Source organism: Scyliorhinus torazame, chromosome 4 (assembly GCF_047496885.1).
Source record: "Scyliorhinus torazame isolate Kashiwa2021f chromosome 4, sScyTor2.1, whole genome shotgun sequence".
NCBI lineage: Eukaryota > Metazoa > Chordata > Chondrichthyes > Carcharhiniformes > Scyliorhinidae > Scyliorhinus > Scyliorhinus torazame.
In genome coordinates this window covers 206,680,154-206,700,427 of record NC_092710.1, presented here as the reverse complement: position 1 = coordinate 206,700,427, position 20,274 = coordinate 206,680,154, and the positions used below count along the sequence as shown (strand labels likewise).

General features: G+C 45.8%; 1 protein-coding gene across 7 annotated transcripts in view; it reads right to left on the bottom strand.

Annotated features, from left to right (window-relative positions):
- The window catches only part of med23 (mediator complex subunit 23), a 116,316-nt gene that overhangs the window by 31,390 nt on the left and 64,652 nt on the right, over positions 1–20,274 (bottom strand). For 5 of the 7 annotated variants that reach the window (XM_072499154.1, XM_072499155.1, XM_072499156.1 and 2 more), the window contains 5 exons: positions 19,667–19,847; positions 17,457–17,627; positions 16,983–17,060; positions 1,167–1,383; positions 166–402 (listed from right to left, as the gene is read on the bottom strand). In XM_072499154.1, the coding sequence (XP_072355255.1) occupies positions 166–402; positions 1,167–1,383; positions 16,983–17,060; positions 17,457–17,627; positions 19,667–19,847 (884 nt within the window). The remainder of the gene's footprint in view (positions 1–165; positions 403–1,166; positions 1,384–16,982; positions 17,061–17,456; positions 17,628–19,666; positions 19,848–20,274) is intronic. The other 2 variants (XM_072499160.1, XM_072499157.1) reach the window with 1 other exon arrangement.

The window sequence follows — 20,274 nt, the reverse complement described above, 5'->3', positions numbered from 1 at the left end:
TAAAAATCCTTTCAAACTCTGGAAGAAAATCTCAAGATTACATTTTAACAAGCTTTCATTCTGATTTGTTTCTTGTAAAGGCAATATTATGGTCGTGATTCAAATATCCTCTGAAGGTTTTTTTCCTTGTTGCACAAAAATAATCTAGCTAGCACAAAAGGATATTCTCCACTAATCGACCAATTAACTTGCAGTAATATGTGTCATCAGGAACCCATGGATTGTCTTCTCGTGCATTCATGGCAGATTTCAGATATGTTTCACTTAAACACCAGCCTTGTGGTCGGTTATCTTTTAGAGAGCCAATGACTGCATGAACAAGCTTGCGTTTAAGATTTGTGCGATCTCGCAGGTGTCTCTCATAGTAATGAAGTGTGTTGTACAGGTAGGTCACAGGTCGGTCTACAGTGGAAGCAGAAATGCATATTCCTCAGTCAACTGAAATAAAATATATCTGTGAGGCTACATTTCAAAAAGCCAGCATTTCTTTTTCAAAATAAATTGCAAATTTTCTCCACAATCTGGAATGCGATAACACTTGAAGATATCATCAATGTCATTCCTTAGCTGATGTCCACCAAGCATGTTCAGTGACTGGTTATGTAGACATGATGTGGAGATGCCGGCGTTGGACTGGGGTGAGCACAGTACGAAGTCTTACAACACCAGGTTAAAGTCCAACAGGTTTGTTTCGATGTCACTGGCTTTCAGAGCGCTGCTCCTTCCTCAGGTGAATGAAGAGGTCTGTTCCAGAAACACATAGATAGACAAATTCAAAGATGCCAAACAATGCTAGGAATGCGAGCATTAGCAGGTGATTAAATCTTTACAGATCCTTACGGATCTGTAAAGATTTAATCACCTGCTAATGCTCGCATTCCTAGCATTGTTTGGCATCTTTGAATTTGCCTATATGTTTTTCTGGAACAGACCTCTTCATTCACCTGAGGAAGGAGCAGCTAGTGGTGAGAGGTTTGAAAATACGATCAAACATTCATTGATAATAGGTTTAAAATATGAGCAATCAATCCAAAAAATAACACATCAGTTCACCAGCCACACAAAAATTACGATTGAAACTGGACTAGCTAAAATAAAAAACTTTAGTTATAAATAATATAAAATGCATCTATCGGGTTAAATATTCTGAAATACTTGAAACCTACCATGAAACTTATATAGGCCTCCTAGGTGATCAAGAAGCGTTTCCAAAGATTTTGAAACTGGCAGCAATTCTAAAAATCTGTGGATTACAATATCAAATACTGGCAAAAATCGAAGACAGACATTTCCAAAATAAATGGGGAGATACTGAGGCTGAATCTGCACCGGGGGATTAACCTGTTCAGCCAGACCCTCAAAATACAGCTTTTCAGGATATTTCTGAAAAAGAAAAACAGCATATGGAGAACCTTCAGCAATAGATATCAAAATGGATTCTATTTTTACACAAGTTTCTTGTAAATATTTTACATTTTAATTCTCTTTTTAAATACTAATTAGCAGCACCATTTTATTTTCAACAGCAACAGCTTATATGAAAAATTTACAGTCTTTAATGATTGTTAACAGAAGGACATAAAACTTAAGCTAATTTTTTGTGATTCATTAAGCAGCTGCGTGCAGAACACAATAAGTTTGCAGACCATTTCACAAGTCAAGTAGTCAAGTAGGTTAAAAAAATTTTTAAACATAATATCCACACAGAAAAAAAGACAAATGAGGTCTTGCCCTAACAAAAACTCAATGACCTTTCCATTTCCTCATGGCAGTTTTCCATATCAGCTTTGTATGCCAAAGTTTTTTCTCATGCCTTTCCAAATAGAGCTTCCAAATATCTTCACATCTGTATATAAAATACTGGAAGATTGTATCTGTCCAGTGGGTATACAGCCGGTTCCCGATTGCCATCCAGGACAATAAGTCTCATCAATGACACTGAGAGAATTCTTTGAACACTGCAATCTTGTTTCAGACAGTTACTTAAAAATATTTTTACGATCAGAGACAGTGGATACCTTACGTCTGTTATGGCACTATTTCCATTGGTTAATTAGTTTTCTATGCAAAATAAAGCAAAATCTGTAAAGGATCTTTATTTGAATTAATGGGTCAGAATCCTGATCGATATTAGAATGAATTTGACTTAAACTGCGGACAATTTGAAGTGCATATGTTCAAAAACAGATTTTTCTGAGCATTTTCGTGTTTTGATACTTATAACATGCACCATCTTGAACATTTTGTAAACTTTAACCACAATGTGTAAATTGCTGTGAGATGAAGTTCTTAAATTTCAATGAATACAGTGGGACCCTACAATCTTGGAAATAATCTTTACCACGATCCGAAACCAGACACAACAGTGGCTAGGATAGTGGGCCGAAACCCCAACAAGTTTGTTTATTTTGTAACACAGTACGGAAAGAATGATTTTCTCCAGGAGTGCGTGATTGCATGAAAAAATAGGACTTTGGTATTTTAAAACAAAACATTATTATGAATACATTATTAAACTTTTTAATTTCACTCCTGAAAAGAACAGCTTACAATTACCCCTTAACACAACTACTCAATCTTGCACTTCCTGCGTCGGGAGCTGCGGGAATTCCCTCACCTGTTGCCTCGCAAAAGCCCTCAATTGCATATACCGAAATGCATTCCCTTGGGGCAACCCATATTTCTCCGTCAGCGCTCCCAGACTCGCAAACGTCCCATCTACAAATATATCTCTTAATTGTACTACCCCAGCTCTTTGCCATGCTCCAAATCCCCCATCCATTCTCCCCGGAACGAACCTATGATTGTTTCTTATCGGGGACCGCACCGAAGCTCCCGTCCCTCCCCTATGCCGTTTCCACTGCCCCCAAATTCTCAATGTAGCCATCACCACCGGGCTTGTGGTGTATTTCTTTGGTGAGAACGGCAACGGCGCCGTCACCATTGCTTGCAGGCTAGTCCCCCTGCAGGACGCCCTCTCCAATCTCTTCCACGCCGCTCCCTCCCCTTCTCCCATCCACTTACACACCATTGAAACATTGGCGGCCCAGTAGTATTTACTTAGGCTCGGTAGTGCCAGCCCCCCCCCTGTCCCTTCTACGCTGCAAGAATCCCCGCCTCACTCTCGGGGTCTTCCCAGCCCACACAAAACTCATAATGCTCTTCTCAATTCTTTTGAAAAAAGCCTTCGTGATCACCACCGGGAGGCACTGGAACACAAAAAGGAATCTCGGGAGGACCACCATTTTAACCGCCTGCACCCTACCTGCCAACGACAGGGACACCATGTCCCATCTCTTGAAATCCTCCTCCATCTGTTCCACCAACCGTGTTAAATTAAGCCTATGTAATGTACCCCAATTCTTGGCTATCTGGATCCCCAGGTACCGGAAGTCCCTTGTTACCTTCCTCAACGGCAAATCCTCTATCTCTCTGCTCTGCCCCCCCGGATGCACCACAAATAGCTCACTTTTCCCCATGTTCAGTTTATGCCCTGAAAAATCCCCAAACTCCCCAAGTATCCGCATTATCTCTGGCATCCCCTCCGCCGGGTCCGCCACATATAGCAACAAATCATCCACATACAGAGATCCCCGGTGTTCTTCTCCAACCCCCCTAAGTACTCCCGTCCACTTCCTGGAACCCCTCAGTGCCATGGCCAGGGGTTCAATCGCCAATGCAAACAATAACGGGGACAGAGGGCATCCCTGCCTCGTCCCTCTATGGAGCCAAAAATAGTCAGACCCCCGTCCATTCGTGACCACGCTCGCCATCGGGGCCCTATACAGCAACTGTACCCACCTGATATACCCGACCCCAAAGCCAAATCTCCTCAACACCTCCCACGAATAATCCCACTCCACTCTATCAAATGCTTTCTCGGCATCCATTGCCACCACTATCTCCGCTTCCCCCTCTGGTGGGGGCATCATCATTACCCCTAGCAGCCTCCGTATATTTGTATTTAGCTGTCTCCTCTTCACAAACCCAGTTTGGTCCTCATGGACCACCCCCGGGACACAATCCTCTACCCTCATTGCCATTACATTGGCCAGAATCTTAGCATCCACATTCAGGAGGGAAATGGGCCTGTATGACCCGCATTGCAGCGGGTCTTTTTCCTTCTTTAGGAGCGATATCGTTGCCTCTGACATAGTCGGGGGCAGCTGCCCCCTTTCCCTCGCCTCATTAAAGGTTCTCATCAGTAGCAGGGCCAGCAAGTCCAAATATTTCTTATAGAATTCAACTGGGAATCCGTCTGGTCCCGGGGCCTTCCCCGCCTGCATGCTTCCAATCCCTTTCACTACTTCCTCCGTCTCAATCTGTGCTCCCAGCCCCACTCTCTCCTGTTCCTCCACCTTAGGAAATTCCAGCTGATCCAGAAAGCGCATCATTCTCTCCTTCCCGTCCGGGGGCTGCGCTTCATATAATCTTTCATAAAATGCCTTGAACACTCCATTCACTCTCTCTGCTCCCCGCTCCATCTCTCCCTCCTCATCTCTCACCCCCCCCCATCTCCCTCGCTGCTCCCCTTTTCCTCAGTTGGTGGGCCAACAACCTACTCGCCTTCTCCCCATATTCGTACTGTACACCCTGTGCCTTCCCCCATTGTGCCTCTGCCTTACCCGTAGTCAACAAGTCAAATTCTACATGTAGCCTTTGCCTTTCCCTGTATAGTCCCTCCTCCGGTGCCTCCGCGTATTGTCTGTCCACCCTCAGCAGTTCTTTCAACCGCTCCCTTTCCCTACCCTCCTGCTTTCCTTTATGTGCCCTAATAGATATCAGCTCCCCTCTAACCACTGCCTTCAGTGCCTCCCAGACCACTCCGACCTGTACCTCCCCATTATCATTAATTTCCAAGTACCTTTCAATACACCCCCTCACCCTTAAACACACCCCCTCATCTGCCAATAATCCCATGTCCATTCTCCAGGGTGGAAGCTGTTGTTTTTCTTCCCCTATCTCCAGGTCCACCCAGTGTGGAGCATGATCCGAGATGGCTATAGCCGTGTACTCCGTCCCCGTCACCTTTGGGATCAGTGCCCTTCCCAAAACAAAAAAAATCTATTCGTGAAAATACTTTATGTACATAGGAGAAAAACGAGAACTCCTTACTCCTAGGTCTACTAAATCTCCAGGGATCTACTCCTCCCATCTGCACCATAAAATCCTTAAGCACCCTAGCTGCAGCCGGTCTCCTTCCGGTCCTGGACCTCGATCTGGCCAGCCCTGGGTCCAGCACCGTATTAAAGTCTCCACCCATTACCAACTTCCCCACTTCTAGGTCCGGGATTCGTCCTAAGATACGCCTCATAAAATTGGCATCATCCCAGTTCGGGGCATACACGTTCACTAATACCACCGCCTCCCCTTGCAGTTTGCCACTCACCATCACGTATCTGCCCCCACTATCCGCCACTATAGTCTTTGCCTCAAACATTACCCGCTTCCCCACTCGTATGGCCACCCCCGTTTTTTGCATCTAGCCCCGAATGAAACACCTGCCCCACCCATCCTTTGCGAAGTCTAACCTGGTTTGTCAGCTTCAGATGCGTCTCCTGAAGCATAACCACATCTGCCTTAAGTTTCTTTAGGTGTGCGAGTACCCGTGCCCTCTTTATCGGCCCGTTCAGCCCTCTCACGTTCCACGTGATCAACCGGGTTGGGGGGTGCTTTACCCCCCCCTTGACGACTAGCCATTTCCTTTTTCAATCCAGCTCCTCACCCGGTTCCCACGTAGCTGTATCCCCCCCAGGCGACACCCCCCCCTGCTCCGACCCCCCCCTTCCATACCAGCTTCCCCTTCTTCCCAGCAGCAGCAACCCAGTTAACCCTCCCGCTAGATCCCAAGCTAGCGTAATTGCACCCCCCATGTTGCTCCCAGAAGTCAGCAAACTCTGGCCGACCTCGGCTTTCCCCCGTGACTGGGCTCACACTGTGCGAGGCCCCCTCCTTCCTGCTTCCCTGTTCCCGCCATGATTACCATAGCGCGGGAACAAAGCCCGCGCTTCCCCTTTTGGCCCCGCCCCAAATGGCCGGCACCCACAGCTCCTCATCCTCCCTCACCCCCTCCCCCACGACATGGGGAAGAGAGAGAAGTTACAGGGTCGCAGGTTTAACAATCTGGGAAGTCCTCTCTTCCCCCTTTCATCCCACAAATTCACCCCCCCCACTTTTGTCCCAAACATTCTTTTTCTGGCCCGCTCACTCCAGCTTCTCCTCGACAATAAATGTCCACGCCTCGTCTGCCGTTTCAAAATAGTGGTGTTTCCCTAGATGTGTGACCCACAGTCTTGCCGGTTGCAACATTCCGAATTTGACCTTCCTTTTATGCAACACCACCTTGGCCCGATTAGAGCTTGCCCTCCTTCTCGCCACCTCCGCACTCCAATCTTGATACACGCGGATCACCGCATTCTCCCACCTACTGTTCAGAGTTTTCTTGGCCCATCTGAGGACCATCTCTCTGTCCTGGTATCGGAGAAATCTCACAACTATTGCTCGAGGAATTTCTCCAGCCCTCGGTCTTCGCCCCATAACCCGATAGGCACCCTCCACCTCCAGCGGACCCGTCGGGGCCTCCAATCCCATTAACGAATGCAGCATCGTGCTCACATATGCCCCGACGTCCGCCCCTTCGGGAAGACCAAGAATCCTTAAGTTCTTCCTCCTCGCATTGTTCTCCAGCACCTCCAGCCTTTCCACACATCTTTTGTGCTGTGCCTCGTGGATCTCCGTTTTCACCACCAGGCCCTGTATGTCGTCCTCATTCTCAGCAGCCTTTGCCTTCACGACCCGAAGCTCCTGTTCCTGGGTCTTTTGCTCCTCCTTTATCCCCTCAATCGCTTGTAATATCGGGGCCAACAGCTCCGTCTTCATCTCCTTTTTGAGTTCATCTACGCAACGCCGCAGGAACTCTTGTTGGTCAGGGCCCCATATTAAACTGCCTCCTTCGGACGCCATCTTGCTTTGTGCCTGCCTTCCTGGCCGCTGCTCTTGAGGATCCACCGCAATCCGGCTACTTTCCTCTCTTTTTTTCCATCCGTGTCCAGGGGGGATTCCCTTCTGGATTACCGCACAGTGTTATTTGCCGTTAAAATTGCCGATGGGGCTCCTATCAAGAGCCCAAAAGTCCGTTCCACCGGGAGCTGCCGAAACGTGCGACTTAGCTGGTCATCGCCACACCCGGAAACTTATTGCAGTCTTAATGTCAGCCTATTTGTGACGCTAATAAAGATTATTAAAAAGCTCCTAGGATCTGCAAAATAGAATAAAATCAAACAGACCACTGCAGTGAATCACACTCTAACCCCAGGCTTAATTGCTCGCTACAATGATAATCCAATTTTCCTAAATCCTCCATTCTTCACATCTTCCAATGAATGTTTGAATGCAACATTTAATTTAAAAATAAATTCAGGGCTGTGTATATTTACAAACGCATGAAATAATATGGGTTTCTTATTATTAGAGGTGGGATAGGAAGAGGGAGAGAAAAAGTAAATGTTAAGTCAAAAAATGTTTGATTAAAATTCAGTCATTAAATCTTAGGAGCTCACTTTATTAGTTGTAAATGAGAATGTAACTGAAATACCACATCCAATATCTAGCATCACTGAACTGAAAGACTGGATGATTACAGAACTTAAAAATCTGATTTTGGACAAAAATTACATTAATTTTCCTCTTTCTTGAAGAACTGTGCCCTAATTATTTTACAACGAGACAATTCAAATGAGGTTTTAGACCAAATGATGTAAAAATCCAGTTATGACAGATCATTCGTCAAACTTAGAACCATCATTAGCTGAGCAACTGTATCTGCAGTTGATAAGGTGCGAACAATGAATGTTTCCTGTAAGTGCTAAAATATTAATATAGTTCATGGTATTGGCTCTGATGTTTGCTCCACAGGCTATGTAACGATTACTTTCAGTGAACATCAAGCAGCTCGGATATCAGCAGGGAAATGGAAAAGTGTACAATGATTTCATAAAATCATAGAATCTACGGCACAGAGACAGGCCCTTCGGTCCAAACTGGTCCACGCCAACCAAATAGCCCATCTATGCTAACCCCATTTGCCTGAATTTGGCCCATATCCCTCTAAACCTTTCCTATGTATGTATCTGTTTAAATGCCTTTTAAATGTTGTCAATGTCCCTGCCTTAACCAGTTCCTCCCGCAGCTTGTTCCACATACATACCACCCTTTGTGTAAATAGATGCAGGAAGCCCTATATCTTATTTCAGTACCCAAAGAGAAAATGCTTGAAAATCTCAGCACATCTGCCAGCATCTGTAGGGAGAGAAAAGAGCGAACGTTTCGAGTCCAGATGACCCTTTGTCAAAGCTATAATACAGAGAAAGTGGGAAATATTTATTTGTGGAGTGAGAATGAAAGATGAGTCATAGCCACAGAAACTGGGTGCTAATAGCCACAGAAACCACGGGGAAAGAGTCCCCAGAGAAAACAAAAGGTGTGAAATAACCAATCAGCAGAGAAACGAACATCAGAGGGTAAATTGTGACAGATGTAGATCTGGGGGAGGGGAAGGGGGAAGCAAAGGGGAGAAAGGGTAAGGAAAGGTAGATATGATGGGGGGTTAAATATATATAAAGAAAGACAAGAAAGAAAGAAATGGTAAAAGACAGTTGAAATGAAATGGGATGAAAACAAATGGGTCAAGGTGGGGTGGAGCTAATCATCTGAAGTTGTTGAATTCGTTGTTGAACTTGATGTTGAGACCGGAAGGCTGTAGTGTGCCGAACTGGAAGATGGGGGGGGGGGGGGGGATTCTCCGATTCGCCGCAATCGCACCACAATGCCAGCGCGCGATTCTCTGAGGTGTGGAGAATCGGGGCCGCCGATTCTCCGGCCCAGGTGGGCCGAGCCGATACGACAGAGTCCCGCTGGCGCCGTTTATCCCTGGTCGCTGCCGACGGGAACTCTGTGGGAATGTTCGGGGGCAGCCTGTGGGGGGAGGAAGGGGGGCTCCTTCACCGGGGGGCCTCCGATTGGGTCTGGCCCGCAATCGGGGCCCACTGATCAGCGGCCCGGCCTCTTCCCCCCCCCGGCCTACTTTATGGCGCTGCTGGCCCCTGAACACCGACGCCATATTGGTCGGGGCCGGCGTGCTGAAGAAGTTCCCCGCGCATGTGCAGGCTTGCACGGCCGAACTGCGCATGCGCGGGTTGGTGCGGCGAGGGGGCCAGAATCTGTCGTACCCACGCCCGGTTCGTGCCGTCGTGTGACAGCACAAACACTTGGGCCCAATATTGGAGAATCGCCCCCGAGATGTTGTTCCTCCAGTTTGCATAGAGCTTCACTGGAATATTGCAGTCGGCCAAGGACAAACATGTGGGCATGGGAGCAGGGTCTTGTGTTAAAATGGCAAGCAACAGGAAGGTCAGGGTCCTGAATGCACACAGATCGAAGGTGCTCAGCAAAGCGATCACCCAGTCAGCATTTGGTCTCTCCGATGTAGAGGAGACTACATTGGGAGCAGCGAATGCAATAGACCAGATTGAAAGAGGTGCAAGTGAAACGCTGCTTAACCTGGTGAGCAATGGGTACCTGCATGGGTCCTAGCTACGCTTGCATTTTTATGGGGTATGTGGAACATTTCTTGTTCCAGGCCTACCCGGGTCCCCTCCCACAACTCCTTTACTGGTACATTGATGACTATTTTGGTCCGCTTCATTCTCTCATCCAGACCTGGAAAAATTCATCAACTTCACTTCCAGTTTCCACCCCTCCATCACTTTCGCCTGGTCCATTTCAGACACTTAACCTCCCTTCCTTGATCTTTCTGTCTCCATTTCTGGCAATAAACTATCTACTAATACCCACTACAAGCCTACTGACTCCCACAGCTACCTGGACTACAGCTCTTCGCACCCTACACCCTGTAAGGACTCCATCCCTTTCTCTCAGCTCCTTCGCCTCCGTCACATTTGTTCCGATGATGCCACTTTCCAAAATGGTGCTTCGAAAATGTGTTCCTTCTTCCTCAACCGTGATTTCCCACCTACAGTTGTTGACAGGGCTCTCAACAGTTTGCAGTCCATCTCCTGCGCCACTAGTCTCGCCCCCTCCCCTCCCTCCCAGAACAAGGACAGAGTCCCCCTTGTTCTCACATTTCACCCCACCAGCCTCCGTAATCCTCCGCCATTTTCGCCAACTCCGGCGGGATGCCACCACCAAATAAATCTTCCCTTCGCTCCCTTTGAAATGAAATGAAATGAAAATCGCTTATTGTCACAAGTAGGCTTCAAATTAAGTTACTGTGAAAAGCCCCTAGTCGCCACATTCCGGCGCCTGTTCGGGGAGGCTGATACGGGAATTGAACCATGCCGCTGGCCTACCTTGGTCTGTTTTAAAAGCCAGCGATTTAGCCCAGTGTGCTAAACCTTTGTCAGCAGTCCGCAGAGACCGTTCCCTCTGGGATAATCTAGTCCACTCCTTCACCATACCCAGCTCCTCTCCCATCACCCATGGCATCTTCCCATGCACGCAGAAGGTGTAACACCTGCCCCTTTACCTCTTCCATGCTTAACATCCCAGACCCAAAACACTCCTTCCAGGTTAAGCAGTGTTTCACTTGCACTTCCTTCAATCTGGTCTATTGCATTCAATGCTCCAGATGTGGTCGCCTCTATATGGGAGACACCAAACGCAGACTGGGTGATCACTTTGCTGAGCGCCTTCGGTCTGTGCGCATTCAGGACCTGACCTTCCTGTTGCTTGCCATTTTAACACCAGACCCTACTCCCATGCCCACATGTTTGTCCTTGGCCTACTGCAATGTTCCAGTGAAGCTCAACGCAAACTGGAGGAACAACATCTCATCTTCCGTATAGGCATAGATTCCAGCATCCACAGTAATTTGCTTTCTCTTGTTTCAGTAACTAATTCAATTAGAATGAAGGAAGAAAAATGGCATTACTTGTGCTTGGCTTGTATTACAATTAGACCAGTATAGGATTAAATGTTAAATTCAACAGGATCAGAGCTCAAATTGAGAGCCTGATGAGCCATAACAGGGCTGTCAAGTGATACTCACCAATAACACACACACCAATGCACAACCTGGGTTCTGCCAGGACCATTCGGCTTCAGACCTCATTACAGCCATTGGCAAAAGAGCTGAATTCAAGAGATGAGGTGACGAGTAACTGCCTTGAACATCATGGCATTATCTAACAGAGTGTCGTATCAAGGTGCGCTAGCAATATTGAAGTCAATAGGAATCCCGGGGGCGGGGGGTAACAGGACGATTCCACCAGCGGAAATCATATCCAGTGCAAAAGGAAGATAGTTGTTGGGAAACCAATCATCTCAGCCCAAGGACACTGATGCAGGAGATCCTCGGGGCATTGGCCTAGGTCCAAATATGTTCAGCTGCTTCATCAACTACATTTCCTTCATCATCATAATAATAATGACTAATCATCTTTATTAGTGCCACAAGTAGGCTTACATTAACACTGCAATGAAGTTACTGTGAAAATCCCCAGATCAGAAGTGAAGGTGTTTGTTGATGTTTGTAGTGTTCAGTCCCAGCTATAACAGTGTAGACAATGAAGTAGTCTGATCCCACATGCAGCAAGAATTGGACAACAATTAGGCAACAACTGGAAGTAACATTCAGTGCCAGGCCATGTACATTTCCAACATGAGGGACTCTAACCCACACCCCATCATATCCACAGCATTATCATTGACAAATCTTCCAACATGTCCGGGAGGGGGCATAATTGACCAGAAGGTTAACTGGACCAGCCATACAAATACTGTGGCTACAAGAACAGGACAAAGGCTGGGAATGCTGCGGCATGTAACTCACCTCTTAATTCCTCAAAGTTTGACTGCTATCTCCTCCTGATCCCATAACACTTACTTTTATAGTCTCTTCACACCAGCATTGATTGTGTATATTTATGAGTGACAATGAGTCCTATTCAAACCGTGATTAGATGGCTATCAGGATACTATTAATGTAATAAAACACAAATTCACACAAAGGTAAGAGGCTACTGCCTAAATTTATGTGGTTAATCTATCGGCACCATACACAATGGCATTACAACTCCCACAGGGTTGGAACACTGCAGAGAATTAATCCACTCCTTTTTAGCTTCCCCTCGCCCAGTTGTGCTCAGCAGAAATTATCCCCCTGATTTCCCATTGCTATATGTGCAGCCCATTTCTCACAGTTCGCAGTCCCTGTAAGATAGTCAAGCAGCTGCACAGCATGCATCTGGAAACCTCTGCTTGTGAAGTCTGTTTGACCCCTACGCAGTGAATTCTGGATTACTGTGCAGTCGCACACCCACGCAACTTGGAAGAAACATTGCTCAGCCTACAGCTGTTTCATTGCATTTCATGTAACACAGGACAATCAATACATTTGAAAATGCCGTTAAATTGGCAAGCTTTTAAAAAGTAAATGGTTTAAATTTTTAAGAATGGTAAATTTTAAGTTCTGCATAAAAATTATGCAATTTGTGCGTCAAGGCTATGAAGTTTTGTATATGTCATGAGCTCAATGTGAACCTATGCTGATTAACAACGTACATGAAAAACTACTCAAGACAGAAATGGAAAATTAATACAGAACATAGAACATAGAACAATACAGCGCAGTACAGGCCCTTCGGCCCACGATGTTGCACCGAAACAAAAGCCATCTAACCTACACTATGCCATTATCATCCATATGTTTATCCAATAAACTTTTAAATGCCCTCAATGTTGGCGAGTTCACTACTGTAGCAGGTAGGGCATTCCACGGCCTCACTACTCTTTGCGTAAAGAACCTACCTCTGACCTCTGTCCTATATCTATTACCCCTCAGTTTAAAGTTATGTCCCCTCGTGCCAGCCATATCCATCCACGGGAGAAGGCTCTCACTGTCCACCCTATCCAACCCCCTGATCATTTTGTATGCCTCTATTAAGTCTCCTCTTAACCTTCTTCTCTCCAACGAAAACAACCTCAAGTCCATCAGCCTTTCCTCATAAGATTTTCCCTCCATACCAGGCAACATCCTGGTAAATCTCCTCTGCACCCGCTCCAAAGCCTCCACGTCCTTCCTATAATGCGGTGACCAGAACTGTACGCAATACGCCAAATGCGGCCGTACCAGAGTTCTGTACAGCTGCAACATGACCTCCCGACTCCGGAACTCAATCCCTCTACCAATAAAGGCCAACACTCCATAGGCCTTCTTCACAACACTATCAACCTGGGTGGCAACTTTCAGGGATCTATGTACATGGACACCTAGATCCCTCTGCTCATCCACACTTTCAAAAACTTTACCATTAGCCAAATATTCCGCATTCCTGTTATTCCTTCCAAAGTGAATCACCTCACACTTCTCTACATTAAACTCCATTTGCCACCTCTCAGCCCAGCTCTGCAGCTTATCTATATCCCTCTGTAACCTGCTACATCCTTCCACACTATCGACAACACCACCGACTTTAGTATCGTCTGCAAATTTACTCACCCACCCTTCTGCGCCTTCCTCTAGGTCATTGATAAAAATGACAAACAGCAACGGCCCCAGAACAGATCCTTGTGGTACTCCACTTGTGACTGTACTCCATTCTGAACATTTCCCATCAACCATCACCCTCTGTCTTCTTTCAGCTAGCCAATTTCTGATCCACATCTCTAAATCACCCTCAATCCTCAGCCTCCGTATTTTCTGCAATAGCCTACCGTGGGGAACCTTATCAAACGCTTTGCTGAAATCCATATACACCACATCAACTGCTCTACCCTCATCTACCTGTTCAGTCACCTTCTCAAAGAACTCAATAAGGTTTGTGAGGCATGACCTACCCTTCACAAAGCCATGCTGACTGTCCCTGATCATATTATTCCTATCTAGATGATTATAAATCTTGTCTCTTATAATCCCCTCCAAGACTTTACCCACTACAGACGTGAGGCTCACCGGTCTATAGTTGCCGGGGTTGTCTCTGCTCCCATTTTTGAACAAAGGGACCACATTTGCTGTCCTCCAGTCCTCTGGCACTATTCCTGTAGCCAATGATAACATAAAAATCAAAGCCAAAGGTCCAGCAATCTCTTTCCTGGCCTCCCAGAGAATCCTAGGATAAATCCCATCAGGTCCCGGGGACTTATCTATTTTCAGCCTGTCCAGAATTGCCAACACCTCTTCCCTACGTACCTCAATGCCATCTATTCTATTAGCCTGGGGCTCAGCATTCTCCTCCACAACATTATCTTTTTCCTGAGTGAATACTGACGAAAAATATTCATTTAGTATCTCGCCTATCTCTTCAGACTCCACACACAATTTCCCATCCCTGTCCTTGACTGGTCCTACTCTTTCCCTAGTCATCCGCTTATTCCTGACATACCTATAGAAAGCTTTTGGGTTTTCCTTGATCCTTCCTGCCAAATACTTCTCATGTCCCCTCCTTGCTCGTCTTAGCTCTCTCTTTAGATCCTTCCTCGCTACCTTGTAACTCTCCATCGCCCCAACCGAAACTTCACACCTCATCTTCACATAGGCCTCCTTCTTCCTCTTAACAAGAGATTCCACTTCCTTGGTAAACCACGGTTCCCTCGCTCGGCACCTTCCTCCCTGCCTGACCGGTACATACTTATCAAGAACACGCAGTAGCTGATCCTTGAACAAGCCCCACTTGCCCAGTGTGCCCAACATTTGCAGCCTACTTCTCCACCTTATCCCCCCCAAGTCACGTCTAATAGCATCATAATTGCCCTTCCCCCAGCTATAACTCTTGCCCTGCGGTGTATACTTATCCCTTTCCATCATTAACGTAAACGTCACCGAATTGTGGTCACTGTCCCCAAAGTGCTCTCCTACCTCCAAATCCAACACCTGGCCTGGTTCATTACCCAAAACCAAATCCAACGTGGCCTCGCCTCTTGTTGGCCTGTCAACATATTGTTTCAGGAAACCCTCCTGCACACACTGTACAAAAACCGACCCATCTATTGTACTCGAACTATATCTTTTCCAGTCAATATTTGGAAAGTTAAAGTCTCCCATAATAACTACCCTGTCACTTTCGCTCTTATCCAGAATCATCTTCGCCATCCTTTCCTCTACATCCCTAGAACTATTAGGAGGCCTATAAAAAACTCCCAACAGGGTGACCTCTCCTTTCCTGTTTCTAACTTCAGCCCATACTACCTCGGAAGAAGAGTCCCCATCTAGCATCCTCTCCGCCACCGTAATACTGCTCTTGACTAGCAGCGCCACACCTCCCCCTCTTTTGCCTCCTTCTCTGAGCTTACTAAAACACCTAAACCCCGGAACTTGCAACATCCATTCCTGTCCCTGCTCTATCCATGTCTCCGAAATGGCCACAACATCGAAGTCCCAGGTACCAACCCATGCTGCCAGTTCCCCTACCTTGTTTCGTATACTCCTGGCATTGAAGTAGACACACTTCAAACCACCTACCTGAACACTGGCCCCCTCCTGCGACGTCAAATCTGTGCTCCTGACCTCTCTACTCTCATTCTCCCTTACCCTAAAACTACAATCCAGGTTCCCATGCCCCTGCTGCATTAGTTTAAACCCCCCCAAAGAGCACTAACAAATCTCCCCCCCCAGGATATTTGTGCCCCTCAGGTTCAGATGTAGACCATCCTGTCTGTAGAGGTCCCACCTTCCCCAGAAAGAGCCCCAGTTATCCAGAAATCTGAATCCCTCCCGCCTGCACCATCCCTGTAGCCACGTGTTTAAATGCTCTCTCTCCTTATTCCTCATCTCACTATCACGTGGCACGGGCAACAACCCAGAGATAACAACTCTGTTTGTTCTAGTTCTGAGCTTCCATCCTAGCTCCCTGAAAGCCTGCCTGACATCCTTGTCCCCTTTCCTACCTATGTCGTTAGTGCCAATGTGGACCACGACTTGGGGCTGCTCCCGCTCCCCCCTAAGGACCCGGAAACCACGATCCGAGACATCACGTACCCTTGCACCTGGGAGGCAACATACCAAACGTGAGTCTCTCACGCTCCCACAAAATCTCCTATCTGTGCCCCTGACTATAGAGTCCCCAATTACTAATGCTCTGCTCCTCTCCCCCCTTCCCTTCTGAGCAACAGGGACAGACTCCGTGCCAGAGGCCCGTACCCCATGGCTTACCCCTGGTAAGTCCCCCCCCCCACAAGTATCCAAAGCAGTATACTTGTTTCTCAGGGGAACGACCGCAGGGGATCCCTGCACTGACTGCTTTTTCCCAGTCCCTCTTACAGTTACCCACCTATCTCCAATCTTTGGTGTAACTAATTCCCTGAAGCTGCTATCTATGACCCCTTCTGCCTCCCGAATGATCCGAAGTTCTTCCAACTCCAGCTCCAGTTCCCTAACTCGGTCTTGGAGGAGCTGGAGATGGCAGCACTTCCTGCAGGTAAAATCAGCAGGGACACTAACTGCATCCCTCACCTCAAACATCCTGCAGGAGGAACATTGCACTCCCTTCCCTGCCATTCCTCTAACTTTCTACCAAGATCTGGCTAACAACTAAATTAAATTTTTTATAAAAAATAATATAATAAAATATGGTACTTACCTCAGACCAATGGGTTTTATTATTAGGTTAGAGGAGGAGGGCGGGTGGGAGACACTACACGTGTAGTGTCTTGGGTTTCCTCTCCACCAGAATTTATTGGTGAGGGTCTTCCCAGACGTCTGCGGGTCGACTTCCTGTTCCCGCCTAAAACACTAATTTAAAAAAAAGAAAAATTCTCAGCTCCTGTTGAAATTGACTAACCAGCCAGCTCCACTCCCGCCGAAATCAACTGGCCTGCCCCTGCAAAGACAAGTGCTTTTAAAGGACAGACTTACCTCCCAGCAGCCACTTCCGCACTGCTCCCGCTGAAACTGACTCACCAGCTGTTCTCCCGCCGAAATCGACTGGCCTGCCCCTGCAAAGACAAGTGCTTTTAAAGGACAGACTTACCTCCCAGCAGCCACTTCCGCACTGCTCCCACTGAAACTGACTCACCAGCTGTTCTCCCGCCGAAATCGACTGGCCTGTCTTTAGAAAGAGGATCACAGGTCTGACACTGATCATAGAATCCCTCCAGTGCAGGAGGCCATTCAGCCCATCGAGTCAGCACCAACCCTCTAAAAGAGCAGCCTAATCTAGGCCCAAACCCCATCTTGCAACCTCTTATAGGGGCAATTTAGTATATCTAATCCGCCTAACCTGCACATCTTTGGACTCTGGGAGGAAACCGGAGCACCCGGAGGAAACCCACATAGACACTGGGAGAATGTGGAAACTCCACATTTGCCCAAGGTTGGAATCAAACCCGGGTCTGTGGGCATGTGAGGCAGCAGTGCTAACCACTGTACCACCATGCCGGCCTTAAATATATTTAGTTTTATATCGGGCATAAAATATTAGAGATGACCAGTGGCAGTCACTCACCTTGTGGTAGTTCATGTGTTTTGTATGCCAGTCGTTCTGTAGCCAGTGCTCCGGGGAGTTTTCCTTCACGAAGTCACTCACTCGGTTCCTAAAATCGTTTGGTTTTAACAGCAGTAGCTGAATAATGAAGTAACAGACTTGGGCCTCATTTCCCTCATGACTTCGCAAGGCCTACATTTAAAAATAAATTTCAAGCTTCTATTACAATAGAGCTTTTTGAAGGTCATTGATAAGACAGTCATTTTTTTTTCTGTATAGCAGGCAGAAATGATGATGGAAGGCAGGCTACATTTGGGGAAATTCGGTGGCAGGTTACTTCATATCGCCATTCTTCACTGTGCCTCATGGTTTTAAGAACTGCTGCCCAGCTTACTCTACTCAAACTGATAGAAATCGGAGGAGTCTGCAGATAGGTAGAACAACATGAAAACATAGAAGATGCTATCAGTGATTCTACCCCAGAAGGCACACTGTTGAGGCACCATCTTATCACAGTGCAATCTTTAAGTAATCAGTGAATTGATGTGAACTTCCAATTTCATGCCTTTAGTCTTAATGTAAAAACCCTTGTGAATGAGATGCTAGGTTTTTAAACTGCAGACCAACCTCATAATTACTGCTTAAATACCCTTACTGACACTGAAAAGCTAATACTACTACATTATGATAAGTTCCACATTTTTGAAATGTTTTAAAATGTATTTTTATTGTACATTTGATCTTATTTATAATCATTTATAAGACCATAAGACATAGGAGCACAATTAGGCCACTCGGCCCATCGAGTCTGCTCCGCCTTTCAATCAAGGCTGATATTTTTCTCATCCCCATTCTCCTGCCTTCTCCCCATAACCCCTGATCCGCTTATTGATTAAGAACCTACCTAACTCTGTCTTAAAGACACTCAGTGATTTAGCCTCCACAGCCTGCTGTGGCAAAGAGTTCCACAGATTCACCACCCTCTGGCTGAAGAAATTCCTAATTTGTTTTAAAGGATCATCCCTTCAGTTTGAGATTGTCCCCTCTGGTTCTAGTTTTTCCTACAATACCACCCTATGTCACATGACACATTTCCATTTATTTTATCTGAAAATGAAAAGTGAAGGGATTCAGTGATTTTAACTTGCTGTTTGTGAGGATATTTTGTTGTAATTGTCTGCTTATGCGGTTTGCTGACAGCCTGCTGTTATACATCTGGAGATCCTCTTTACTTAGTTGTTGGCAAAAGGGAAACCCATACCAGAGAGATCTCTAGATCTTTGTGGCCAACTTCCCTCAATGTTATCGAAGTTCTCTCACTGCTAACTGCAAAATCTAGGACAACCATATTTTACTTTGAACGGAAGGGGAGAGTCAAGTAGAACGGAACATACAAAAATCAGAAATACTATCTATCAGTTACATTATCCACACAGCAATGCAGTTTTAAGAAGAATTACATATAATTCCTTGAAGTCTGTCAAGAGATTTCTCAAAAGTTAGTTGTGCTGGTGGACAGGAAAACAAATCAGAGCCACAAATTCAAACCCACCTCAGCACAAATGTATTAACCTTGTTGGACCTTATATAACTGAGAGGACTCAAAATGGGTAGCAAAGAAAGAAAGAAAATTCAGTGCTTACTTTGAGGGACATTCAAGTCACAAAAACTGAAAATATTAAGGTATTACATATTAAATTCAAAAATATTCATTTTTCCAAGTTACAATATTCTTGTGCCTCAGGGTCCTTTGGATCTGAAATATATAGAACCATGGAATTCATATAGTGCAGGAGGCATTTGGCCCATCAAGTCTGCAACAACCTTCTGAAAGAGAATCCCACCTAGGCCCACACCTTTGCAGCCCCATAATCCCCCTAACCTGCACATCTTTGGACACTACGGGGAAATTTAGCATGGCCAATACACCTAACATGCACATCTTTGGACACTACGGGGAAATTTAGCATGGCCAATACACCTAACCTGCACATCTTTGGGACTGTGGGAAGAAACCAAAGCACCCCAAGGAAAGCCACGCAGACACAAGGAAAAAGTGCAAACTCTATACAAGGCTGGAGTTGAACCTGGGTCCATGGAGCTGTGAAGCATCTGTGGTAACCACTGTGCCATCGTGCCACCCTGTGTCACCTAACATGTTTCCATTCTCCATTTCCATTCTCAAAATGTTTTTTAAATAACTCAAAGGAAAAAGAGTGAACTTCAATTACCAGGCATAATATCAATCTGTCCAAGGTGACTATGTTATATTTCCACACCATGTCATTGAGGATCTCTATGCATTTATTCAGTTGTTGTCCTCCAGCAGAGGTTGAAAACTCATAGACTAGGAAGTCAGCAAATGTTCGAACGTGAGCTACCAAAGCTCTGGCTCCTATTCTTTCCAACACTCTGCAGTCAAGAGAATAATACAGATCTCTTTTCAAAGGACACAATGTAATAGGATAATATAGTTATATACAAATAGGACACACATTTGTGACTAGATAGAAGTTGGCATTTTATAATGAGAATCTACTTCTGTTTGTTGTAACAAAAAGTAAAAAAGTTACAACAAATAGAAGTAAATACATTTCTACTGGTCAATCTTAGTGGCAAATCTACATCACTACAGCAATTTAACTTTACAGAGATTATGGAAAATAACAAATGCTTATTGAAATTTATTTTTAATTGGTTAAAAACTGAATTACTACAAACAGAATTTCATTACCATATATACACAATACACACACCTATATACACACAAAGTACAGGTTTATCTTCCATATTATTGCACAATGAAATTAACTGTAATAGACTTCAAGCGAAGTGCGAT